At 40.4% G+C, this 12,818-nt stretch overlaps 1 protein-coding gene across 2 annotated transcripts in view; it reads right to left on the bottom strand.

Annotated features, from left to right (window-relative positions):
• The window catches only part of LOC113406828 (cyclin-dependent kinase 8), a 177,847-nt gene that overhangs the window by 85,273 nt on the left and 79,756 nt on the right, over window positions 1-12,818 (bottom strand). For both annotated transcript variants that reach the window (XM_026653597.2, XM_026653598.2), the window contains exon 3: window positions 2,072-2,182. In XM_026653597.2, coding sequence (XP_026509382.1) covers window positions 2,072-2,182 — 111 coding nt within the window. The remainder of the gene's footprint in view (window positions 1-2,071; window positions 2,183-12,818) is intronic.

Raw genomic sequence — 12,818 nt, 5'->3', positions numbered from 1 at the left:
TTGCATCAAACTTTTTCCTTTGGAATTTTAAAAACTCTCTTTTACAGTAGTTTGACCAGGAAATGCACATGCATGTGTGTGCAGCTGTTTGCTTCCACCCTTCTGAAAAAGCAAACACTAAAATTAATAGTAATTGTTGGAAGAAACCATGAACATTGTCAGGTTCACAATCCATCCATCCAAAGTTAATAATCATCTGGTAAGTCATAGGTAGAAAGTGTTTATTATGGCTATGATTATTTGCATACCCAGAACCAATGAAGTCCAAGAGGACTTCTAGACTGTAAACTGTGATGCCTAAAGGTCCGATGCCACCACCTTCAACAGAAGAGGCTGTGTCATGGTGTTAGCTATCACTTCAAGTATTTCCTCCTTTCTACAAGTTCCTTGGGGTCAGGGGATTGTTATGTGTTTGTATAGTGCCTAGCATGGTAGAGCCTGATCCATGTCGGAGTCTCCTTCAGGCACTACCATAACACAGTCAGACTGTTTTCATGCAGGTACTGTCATCATTCAGAAGACAAAACAGCTACGGAATTCAGGTGTTTACATAAAATGCAAGAGACCTCAAGCTGGGTGTTGCTCATGTGCTGCTGATATTTGGGTCACTGTCTCCTAGGTATAACTGTCCATCACAATGTTCTGAGCTAATTCAGAACTTTGTTGTTTTTTTTTAAATGCCCACCTTTTCTATCTTCAAAATAATAATAAAACATTACTCAAGTGTTCCTAAACATCTGTACTTTATCGTTTCATGAACATGGGCAAAACATGAAAAAGGGGCCACGTTAGCCTTGTGCTCTCTACATTCCAGAACTTAGCAGTCTGCAAGATAAATACCATGATTACAGCCACTTTTATACCAGTGTAAAAGGTAAGCCTAAAAGTTTTAAATTTTAGTACCAGCAATATAACAAGTACTAAACTGGAAGAGAACACCTGTGTCAAATTATAGTTGAAGATGGTTTCTCTTTGCACTAGTCCTTAGTCATATCCTACTAAACTATACCTAATTATAAGGCACATAAATTTGAATCTAAAATGTGTTATTTCCATCCAAGAGATACCTGTTCTTATCTCACTGTCCATTATTATAAGTTACAGACAGCAGAAATGCTAAATCATGAAAGGGGTTATAGAAATATATATGTATGTACATAAGTAAATCCCATCTCACATCAAACTTTGATATTTTCATTGTGTCCCTCTTTTTGAAACCTCGTAACACTTTTTTTTATTATTATTATTGTCACAGGAGGTCAAAGGATTTGACAGCTATGCTCAGAATCCAAAACAAAATAGATTGTGTCCCTTTAAATTAAACTCCAGTGAAATCAAGCTGAATGATGGTGGTTTGGGTACTTGTTTACCAACATTACAGCTAAATTTTCCAGTTAATGACAAGAAATTAACAGGGGAGCCTGGCACTTCTGTTGGCATTACTATTTTATTTTCTCTGGATGCAGTACATTTATATTTTTTTTAAAAAACTAATTCACAACTAAAAAGGCTAGTTATTTTACAAAAGATGAAGCTGTAGAGGGAGAACATGAGATCAGCGGGAAGACCCCAACTCTGAAATAAGTCAATGAACTTTTTATGTCTGTACATTTTGATTGAGCCTATTTGGTTTATTCACAGGTCAGATATAGTGTAAGTTAGCATGAGGCATGTTCCAGTGCACTTCACCACTGATCTCAGTTTGAGATACATGCTGTGTGTCCCGGAGTCTTTCCTTACATTCCAAAGGATGTCAAATGGTATTTTCAGACAAAAATTACAGCAATTCAACTAATACACAAAAGCTCTTATTAATAAAATGATTAGAAAGGTATACACTATAGCTGAACAAATATTACAGTAATTAATTTTGTAAATATCACTGCAGAATGCAGGTCTAAATACTATTTCTGAAGATAAAGATTAACAATGTAGCAAACACAATATAAGTATGAGACATCTTTTCCCCCACACACATTGTTTTTCAGTTGTGGTACACTTATATCATTTATCAGTTTATCTGTTCCTGACTGAAACCCAAAACCCATTATCTACAAGCAATTCATCTTACCCAGAGGTCATGTTCAGCATAGTCAAAGAGAAGCCACACTTTCCTGTCAGCATGAGACAAAAACACCTTTTGCAAAGAAATGACGTTTGGATGCTTGAGCTCTCGCAGCAGCTGCAAAACAAAGAAAATCCATTACAGAAACATTTATGCCACCAGAGACTGCAACAGGGTGGGGTGGGATTGGCCAAATAATATGTTTGTAATTTAAGACCTTGTAAAGAAGCCTATTTTTAAAAAAAAATTAATCTTTGAGGCCTTTAATCCACAGAAAAACAGCATGTGTTTCATTTTATTTGTTTTTTCTACTGAAGGAATTAGTTGTGAACTTGAAAATAGATTTAAATTGGGTCACACATCTCCCTTAAAATAGGGCCATCTATATCCTAAGTATACATTTTTTGAGCACTTACCTCAATTAAACAGTGAAGTTACTTAATTAAAATTTTATAACTTTTTTCATAGGATCAGCACAGTTCTCTACAAATATATGTGAACTGCGAGTTTTCATATCAAATTTTCCCTCCTCATCAGTTCCCATACTTGATAAAAGCCTTTGTGATTCCCCAATTCCTTCCTCACCAGCTCGTAACCACCTCAAAGCCCTACATCCTGATAACTACTCTAAGGCTTTGTCTACACGATGTACCTTTTAGCAACACGGCTGTGCCGCTAAAAGGTACACAGTGTAGCTCAGGGGTCTCAAACTCAAATGACCAAGAGAGCCACATGAGGACTAGTGCATTGGCCTGAGGGCCGCATCACTGACACCCCCCCTCGCTGCCCCCAGCCCTGCCCCCACTCCACCCCTTCCATGAGGCCCCGCCCCTGCCCCGTCTCTTCTCCACCTCCTCCCCTGAGCATGTGGCTCCCTGCTCCTCCCTCCTGGAAAGTGCTAAGCTAATTCAGTTTCCAGTGTAGACAAAGCCTTACAGTCATTTAAGGATGGGACTCCTTTAGAGGTTGTCAATAACATACAACTGGAAGGAGTAAGCAACTACCTGATGAGTTTAGGTGAAAAAAGTATGAGACCTAAGTCTACAGGACCAGGACAGTAGGCAGAACAAGCCTGTTGGGGTTCTATTGTTCACGTCAACAACTCTGCAATTAAGGCATATTCAAAAATCATATGGTTTGTAAAGATGTTACTTTAAAATATTTTGCTCCAATGTTTCTTTAAGAAGTGTTGCTTATTATTAAGGTTAAGATTTTGTCATGGTTATTTTTAGTAAAAGTCATGGACAGGCCACCACCATGGAGGGGGGCACAGCACTGGCTTCAGCCCCTGGCGCAGCCCCGATTCCGGCCAAAGCAATGGGCACACAGCCCTGGCTCTGGCTGCAGCCACCGGGGGGGGGGAGGGAGGGAGGAAGACACAGCCCTGGCTCTGCCCCCGCTGCTGACAGCTGAAGCTGAAGGCACAGAGGTCCAGCAAAGTCATGGAATCCGTGACCAAATTGCATCCCTACTTATTAAGAAAGTAGAACAGATGGATATTTTGCCAACTTGTGGGCTGCAAATGGAACGTTTATTCAGACAAGCCATGGCTAACTTTAGATTTCATTTTCAACGTGTATTTAAGAGGTCTCATTAAAAAAAAAAAAATTAAGTAACCAAACAAAAAAAAAATACAAAAAAAAAAAAAAAAAAACCAGCATCTGGCTAGTTTAGCCAACATAAGCACAGATAATGAAAATAGTATTTGAATATAAAATGTTGAAGAAATAAACAGATTACCATTTTCTATTTCTAAAATTAAACCTGCTTCTAATAAACTGTTTTCCCTGCAAGTGGGAGTTCAAAGGAAAGATTCTGATGTAACTGGAAATATATTGCTGAACTAACAAAGGGAAAATTATAGCTTACGCCAGCCAGCTCCATTCCACTTTATCAGTCCTTTATTAATCAAGTACAATGACAATTCTAGCTCTGACTGAAATGGTGATAGAAGAATGGATATTTGAATACATTTGTGTACTATCTTAAAAAATAAAAAAAAAGAACATTCTACACACATGGTCTGATAACAGATGCTTCATAAAGTAAAAGAAATTTTCAAACCACCTTGCAAATTATCACTTATTGCTCAATCCAAAAACACTGGTATGATTTTTTTTTTTTTTAAAGCTGAAAGTTGATTTTAAGAACATAGTGCAAATATGACAAAAACGGAAGCATTTTAATACGCAGGTTCTCAATCCACAAATTTTCTGAGTTTCATATCAGATTTTCCATTCCAAGTTTGGTTTTATGTAAATATACTTTAATAAAGTTGTGTATTCTTATGAACCAAATATTCAGCTCCACAACACTAAAAGTGGAGACCAAAATGCAAAGATATGATGAAAACAAAGCGCTGCTTTATTATTTGAAAGTGTTCTACAAGGAAGCTTGCAACAGAAAAGCCAATATATAAAGAAAGATTATTCAATATTGCCAACTCTAATGATTTTATTGCAAGCCTTATAGTATTCGGTATATTTCCTAAAGCCCCAGTTCCTGGAGTTGGGTAATTATGAGAATCTCAGCTTTCATTTTTTAGAAGAGGAAATTTCTAGCCCTAATGATGGGGGGGGGGGGGGGAGAGAGGGGGAAGAGAGCTAAAAACGTGAAAACTAAACACTCGAACCAGAAGACCAAACCCTCCCCAAACATTCTGGGTCTTTTTTATTTTAAAGTCTCATGATTTTTAAGTCTCTTTAAAAAAATCCGACTTGACGTTAAAAACTCTGCTTGCTTTGACAAAAACAAACATACTAACCAACCCAGCTACCCACAGACTTACTCTAGAAGAACCACAGGAATAGATAATGAGTGCGGTGGGAGGGGAGCTATAGCTTCCTCCCGACCCCCCAAAATATGCAGAGTTTGCATTAATAAATAATGGAAACAGTGAGTTTGAAACAAAAAGTTCATTTATCTTTATTAAAGGTGGACAAATTCAGTTCGGGCACAAAACTAATCATCTAAAGCCTTATTTTTAAAACAATTTAAAAAAAATGTATTTACAAAGTTGACAGTTTCAGATAACAACCTTCACCCTAGTTTTCATTAAATTACCTCTTTGGCAACACCTGTAAGCTGTGAGTGAGTTATGTTCTTCTGTACCTATAAAATCATATGCCAGTTGAGACGTGATTGTCCCATTATGGATCGAAACCATGTTTTAAAATGATGAGCGCTGAAACTACACTCACATATAGCATTGGCTGCCAATACCATCAAAATATTGTTATCAACTTCATCACTTTGGAAAACAGCTGACATTCAGTCTGGCTGAGCAAACATATTTTTGAACTGACTTCAAACTATCTTTCTGTAAGCTGACAGTTGGTTTGCAATAGATAAATCTGAGTAATCAGCTGATCCTACTTGAAATCAGAACCAAACAACCACATCTTGCACCTGTGTTTTTCATGTTTCGAGCAGAGAGTTTCAAGGCTGAATAATTTTGTAGTCTCTGTTCAAATCTTGATTGAATGCTGGACACTGTAAAGTCAATTACGGTAAAGCAGATGTTCTTCTAAAAAATACATTTGCTGTATTTGGATAGCTGAGGTCACCTGTCCCTATTTATATTTCCTTGAGAACTTCTCTTTCTTGGAAGCTCAGGCATGTCAACTATCTTTAAACTCTTCTCCCAGAATAAGTGGCGGCTTTCATCTGATCGGATGGACTGAAGTGAACATCATTTTCATAAGAAATTCACCTTCTGTTGCTGAAATGTCTGACCCTGCAGAGGCTGAACAGATTGTCTATCATATTTAGGATTTTTCAGCTTAGCACAATAACGAGGACATTAAAAACTTTTCCATTTTAGGTGCAATGCCACCAATTTGTACTCTCCTTTAAGGATTCATTGCATCCTTTGTAGCCTCCCAAGCTGCAAACAGTGCAAGGTAGTTCTCAGAAACTGAATCCAATGCTACTGCACAGAGTCCATCTTGTTGGACAGAGGACACAGATGCCTGTTAATGTACTTAACACTTCATGTTTAATGTCCCGAAACACAGCATCTCATCTGGGTGAGGTTTTAATTAATTCTGTGATTTTATAAACAGTTGCACCAGTATCTCTTAGGTTAGTATTATTTTTAACACATCCTGGGCATACCAACTTCAAGGCATGCCTATAGCAATAAGTAAATATAGCTCATGGTTCCTCCTGCTGCAATCTGTTGCTACATATCAGTGTTTCTCAACCTGGGAGACATAATCCCTGGGAAAGGGAAGGGGGTTTGAGGGACAGGTGGGGGGGGGGGTGTCATAATCGAAGGTAAGAAAAAAAAACTGTGTGTGCCAGATCAAAGTTCATTTTTACACAGAAAAAACTGTAAATTCACTTTTTACAAATTGCAAGTTTTACACAGTCCTTCAATCAGGCACTTGTGCTCATTTTGTACCAACTAATTTTTTTTTTTTTTACTTTGGGTTGAACTGAATAAACACTCAGCAGCAGGTGTTTCTCCACAGATAATTTATTTCATTGCTTTGTTTTTAATCGCAACCATCAATGTGAATCCCAATTCAGATAAATAGGATGTTGTGAATGGGATTAAAAACTTTCAAAGCTTCGGTTACAAGTTCGGGATACTCATGCTTCTGTGCCATCCAAAACATGCACATGTCTTCTGAAGAAAACCAACACTGAAGTGTTTTATCAGATAAAAGCTCAATAAGTTTATCTTGTAGTTTTCCTGTAAATTCGGCAGACTCAACTACTCTTTTGTTGAGCAGATTAATTATCCACCTCCTGCCAAGTTCGTTGTCAGGTGGGAAGTAATCCTGCCGCTGCTTTTTAAGTTCAAGAATATGTTCAATCATAATGTTTAATTGTTTCACACTCGGCATCGGCAATTTCATAAACTTGCAACTCAGTGGAAATGACTCAAAGTTTCCACTCTGAAGCTGAACAGACCAGGCTCCAAGCTTCTTTCCAAAGGCTCTCACTTTGTCTCCCAACACAATTATGTTTTTGTGTCATCCTTAAAAACTCATATTCAGCTCATTCAGATGACTGAAGACGTCTGGCTAAGTAATCCAACTGAAGAAGTCATGATGGGTCGCTGAACAATTTAGCAAAGAAGAACCCTGATCCTGTAGAAACACAAGTACTTCAGCTTGCAATTCAAAAGGCTGCCTAACACTTTTCCCCGTCAGAGCCACCTCACTTCAACATACAAGGGAAGACTTTTATGACGTGTGCCCATTTAATATCATAAAGCTGCAAACAAGTGAGCTGATAGAGGCTGACTTTATGAAATTCACAACTTTTACAGACACCTCACACACCTGATGCAACTCAGAAGGCATTCCTCCTTTGGCAACAAGTGCTTGCTGATGTAAGAAGCAACGGGTCCAAATTGCATGTGGCATAATTGTTTTTAATCTTCCAACAAGCCCATTGTTCTTACCAGTCCATTGCATTGGCACTGTCACTGCATATAGCAACAGATTTGTCCCCAATCAATTTCAAAATATTCGGTAGCTTCAAACATGTTAAATAGACATTCACCAGTTGTGTGGCTAGGCAGCACTTTACAGAAGAGCATATTTTCCTCAGTAGTAGTATATGAACTACATTGAACAAAAGCTAAGAACTGCCCTGAGCCTGAAATATCTGTTGATTCATCAAACTAAACAGCCAGAAAATTCACAGCATTTAAAAAAAAAAAAAAATTTCCCAACTGCTCACAAATGTCATCAACCATTTCATTAATACACCTCAAAACTCTATCATTTGATAAAGGAATAGCTTTAAGCTTATTTGCCTCTTCATGGCCAAGCACACTTGTAACCATATCTAATGCCACAGGAATTATGAGATTCTCAGTTATTGTATGTGCCTTACATCTTTGGGCAATACGAAGTGACACAAGATATGAAGCTTCAAGAGCATTCTTACTGACATTACTTATATTCAACATCAGTGTTTGCTGGCTATTCAAACTGTTCAATTTTCCCTTAAAGAACAAGCCTCTTGAGTTCTTTAACTGTGAATATTTACTTTCCAAATGCCGAATTAATTTTGAAGATTTCATGCTATCAGCATTCTGCAGTTGACCATACACAACACAATGAGCTTTATTTTCAATCGCTGTAAAGCCATACATTAAACAGTTGCAATCGTATTTTCTGTATTTCACCGTCTTCACGCATTCATTCAGTGAAGTACTTGGTTGAGCTCTTGTTAATTTATCCACTGCACAAGATGACCTCACTGAAAAGTGTGCATACACTATTTGCTAGCCGGGAAGAACACCACCACTGTCTAGACAGGAAGCAGCAGTGAAATCACGTGGTTGTGTGAAGCCTGTTACTATAAAATGACAGCATATTTTGGGGGGGTAAGAAATCTCTTTGCTAAAATAAAAATAAAAAAAAAAAAAAAAAAAAGAGTATAGGAACTGAAATTACTCAATATATTTGTGTAGATTTGAAACATTAGCTTATTAACGCTGGTGGGCCAGTATTATTCATAATTTGCTTAACGATATTTAAGGTAGGAAGTCACAATTTTTTCCAGTCTTAGTGTGTGGGGGGGGGGGGGGAGAGGAGGGAGGTCATAAGTCCAAAGGGGGTCACCAGCACAAAAAGGTTGAGAAACACTGCTACATTTGATACTAAGCCTGCCACATCAGCAGCATGATCATAGCATTGTCTGCAATTGTTGATTCTCAGATTTATATGCAATAAATATATCTTAATTACTGATACGATTTCCTCCACTGACGTACAGGCAATATTGTGCAACTCAATGAACTCTTCATGAACTTTCATGTTATCATCCACGTTTTGCCTGCAATATAACACTTGCTCTTTGTTGGAGAAGTCTGTTTCCTCAAGCATAATTCCCTCTCCAGAAATTTTCTCAGAAATATCACTCATGATTTTAAGAGCCATGATTTCAATTACCTCCTTCTGAATAATTGGACTTGTGAATTTGTTTTGACTCTTTCAGATACCCTGAAATATCAAGATCATATTCTGCCTGCAAACAAAGCAGCTGAATAAAGCTGCAGTCAACCTCGCCACATAAGGGCATATTTTCAGCTTGTTCAGTATAACTGCCTCGCAAATACAAGTCTTTGTCTGGCAAGATAATTTATACTATTTTCATTAGGATCTATCTATTTTCTTTTTTCTTCCAAGAGTACTGAAAATGTTGGTGACATGCTAAGTTCTTTGTGGTCTTTCGAAAAACACAGTTGCTTTGTGGTGACATGAAGAAGCTTGTTGCCTCTTAAATTTTTCTCGTCTTTTTCATATTAAGACAATCTAGATGGTCTGAAAGCTTCATCTGTGTACTGTGATAGACCCAGGCCAGTTGGGTACAGCAGAGTAGCAGAAGGCAGATATACTGGCCACTGGATTAACAGTTTTCTGTTCCCTGACTGACCAGAGCAGGGACTGCTCCAGGCTAATGAGAACACCTGATTCCAATTAACCTGCAAAGAGTCAGGTGAGGCCATTAAGCTAATGTGACCACCTGACTCTAATTAAGGCCCCTCTGATACTATAAAAGGACTCACTCCAGTCAGGCAGAGGAGAGCCAGGGAGCCAGAGGAGGGGAAGTGCGCCGAAGGGCTGGTTAATGAAGACACCCTCAAGTCATTGGTAAGGGAGCCCTAAGGTAAGGGTGAAGAAGGGAGAAGCAGGAGAGCTGTGGGGAAGTGGACCAGGGAAATGTAGCAACTCTGGCAGTGAAAGGTTGGCTGCCAACAGCTGCTACCATTAGGGTCCCTGGGCCGGAACCCAGAGTAGAGGGCGGGCCCGGGTTCCCCCCAGCCCACCACTACAGGAACACCTCCTAGGAGGGGAAGTCAGGCCCCTGTCAGGACAGGAGGCTAAACTGTTCTGAAACAAGCCCCTAGGGACAACAGACACTGGGAGTTCTCTCACCAACCTCCTTGCTGGCTTATGATGAAAAGGGCTCAGTAGACTGTAACCCTGGCCCTAGAGAGAGAAGGGCTACGTGGAGGGCCGCAGTGAGCCACTGAGGCTAACATATACTGCCTAGAAGCACGGGACCCACAGGGACAAGGTCGGAGCTCTGCCACAGTACTTAGTCAAAAGTAGTTTGTGCCTAAAAGCTGTACAATGGTAGAAACAAGTATGCTGTCACTAGCTTCAGAATAACAGCCACTGAAAATCATCAAAACTGGATAAGCAGAAAAAACAGCCTTATTCCACAAAGTTACACACAGGGAAAGACTAAAGTAACGGTTGATCAGGTGACACAGAAATGCTAACGGTATCAGGCAACTGACATTTAATTCCTGTTGCAGGTAATGGCTTAAAGTCACTGAGTTCTTTGTAGAACACTCTATTGTGGCAAGATGAAGAAAGGCAACACCTGATTTGTTGATTACACTAGAAAACAATTGCTTTTATGATTTGCTTATGTATCCGCCTTGGGTTTCTACTTCATCCAGAAACTCTGAAGAGGAAAGACAACAAACAAGATAGCATGCCTGGCTTCAGATGCCTTCTTTTTTCCTCCAACTCTAGTCCCCACCAAATAAAAAAAAGTTGTCTATGCCCATGCCTATGTTTTGTGGTCCTTAGGCATGACTGCTAAGAAAATGTATACTTGGTCACAAACTGAAAACGAGTCAACACCGCAATTTTTAAACAGAAGTGTTTGAATCAGCCCATTGTTATGAAGGTAGGAGGCATCGCCTTCCCAGCTGCTTCCCACTATCTTTTGCAGTCAACTCTAACATGGACTGGAGTGCTCTGAATAGCACTGCAGCAGCTCCCCTACTGCTGCCTGCTACACCACATGGAAGGAAGCGAAGTAGAAACTCCATTGCTTATTCTCTCTGGCAGGCTGTGGAAGCCCTAAGGAGAGGAGGATAGGTTCTCAGTTGGCTCTGTCTCAGCCTAGGAGAGTGCCTAGCAAAGGACATCTCCCCTCCAGCTAGGGCAGCCCAACAGAGTGGAAAATGAGAAGAAGTCAACCAGTTATGGCTCCCTGATTTCTTATTCCAGTCCCTACCCAGTAAGAGCAGTCTTGCTCACAGGAGCTGGCTATGGCCCCCAAGGAACCATACACCAACGAAGACAACCAGTGTTCATCATGCTCCAAGCCAATTCCCTCCTCACCCCATGTGAAGCTATGGGGAGGGATGCATAGGAGCCAGATACATCATCTCTTGATTAGTCAGTCTTGCTCTGGGTCTGTGGTTTCTGCTTCTTATGTGCTGCTCAAGTGAAACAAAGGGAGTGCAACCAGTGGCGTAGCCAGGTGGAGGGAACAGGGGGAGCATCGTAAAAAAAAAAAAAAGGCGCCACCTGCTGCGGTGCTTTTACTGATGGGGCGGTGCTTTTACTCACCCGGCGGCGTTCCGGGTCTTCGGCGGCGGGACCCTCACTCGCGCCGCGCGTCTTCGGCGGCATTTCCTTCAGTGCTGCCGAAGACACCCAGAGGGAGTGAGGGCCCGCCGCCGAAGTGCTGCTAAAGATCCGGAGCGCCGCCGGGTGAGTAATAATTAAAAAGTTGCCAAGATGCTCAGTGGGGGAGCGGCCACTGCCCCACTCCCCACAGCTACTCTACTGAATGCAACAGTACAGAGAATATGCCTCAAAGCAGGAGTTCTCAAACTTTGTCATAGTGAGCCTCCCTGAGCTATGAAAAAAATTACTGCACCTCCCCATAGTTTACTAACACAATATAACAAACAAAAATCCTATATGTTGCAAAAAATGAATGTACAAATGGAAGCAGCTAAAATAAAACTCCACAAACATTTTAGAAAACATGACACTAAACAATGATATATTCAGTACAATAGCCATCTATCCTATCTTGTCAGTGAGAGGGGTGTGTTTATTTCCTCACTGTCCAAAGTAGCGGAATTCGGAATTGCAGTGTAGAAAGGAAGAGATGTAAGTCATCTTCAACAGCAAGCTGGGAGAGATACTTTGTTTTAATTGTGGTTAATGCTGAGAAGGCTCATTCACACAGGTAGGTGGATTAAAAAGGAGAGGGCTGTAAGAGCCTGGTGTGTTAACACATGAAACTCGGATCCCACTGATAACCGAAAGTCTGCAACTGGCATTTGTGAAAATTTGTGCTGCAGTTCCTTGTCGCTTGACAGGTCCATAAGGCTTTCCTCTTCTTTTGAAGACAGCATATTTGTTGTGTTCGGCTTAAAGCCGAATGGGTTCCTGATCCCATTGATTACATTTGTCTTTGCCCACTTCAGGAAAGTATTCACAAAACTGTTCCTGCAGCTCGCCTAAGTGCTCAACAATTACATCCTGGATACTGTCAACTGACAGATCACCGCACTGTTGCATAACACTCTCTACTGTTGAAAATATGTGTGACGGGTTGGATCACAGAAACCCCCTTGGGAGCTGCCACCCGATGTGCCAAGACTACCCCTGCTTCTGTTTTCCCTGCCAGTTCAGGACTCCAGCACCCCGTCTTGCTGAGCGAGACACTCCAGTCTGGCTCCAGACACAGACTCAGGGTCTGAATCACTTGTCCCCAAGCTGCAAGTTTACCCAAAAACAGCTCACAGGAGTGTGCTTGTCTTTAGCACTCAGATGCCCAACTCCCAATGGTGTCTAAACCCAGATAAATCCGTTTTACCCTGCATAAAGCTTATGCAGGGCAAACTCATAAATTGTTCGCCCTCTATAACACTGATAGAGAGATATGCACAGCTGTTTGCTCCCCCAGGTATTAATACATACTCTGAGTAAATTACTAAATAAAAAGTGATTTTATTAAATACAGA

This window comes from Terrapene carolina, unplaced genomic scaffold (assembly GCF_002925995.2).
Source record: "Terrapene carolina triunguis isolate 2854851 unplaced genomic scaffold, T_m_triunguis-2.0 Scaffold141, whole genome shotgun sequence".
Taxonomy (NCBI): Eukaryota; Metazoa; Chordata; order Testudines; family Emydidae; genus Terrapene; species Terrapene triunguis.
The sequence above is the reverse complement of the archived record's forward strand: the minus strand, read 5'-3'. Positions and strand labels throughout refer to the sequence as shown.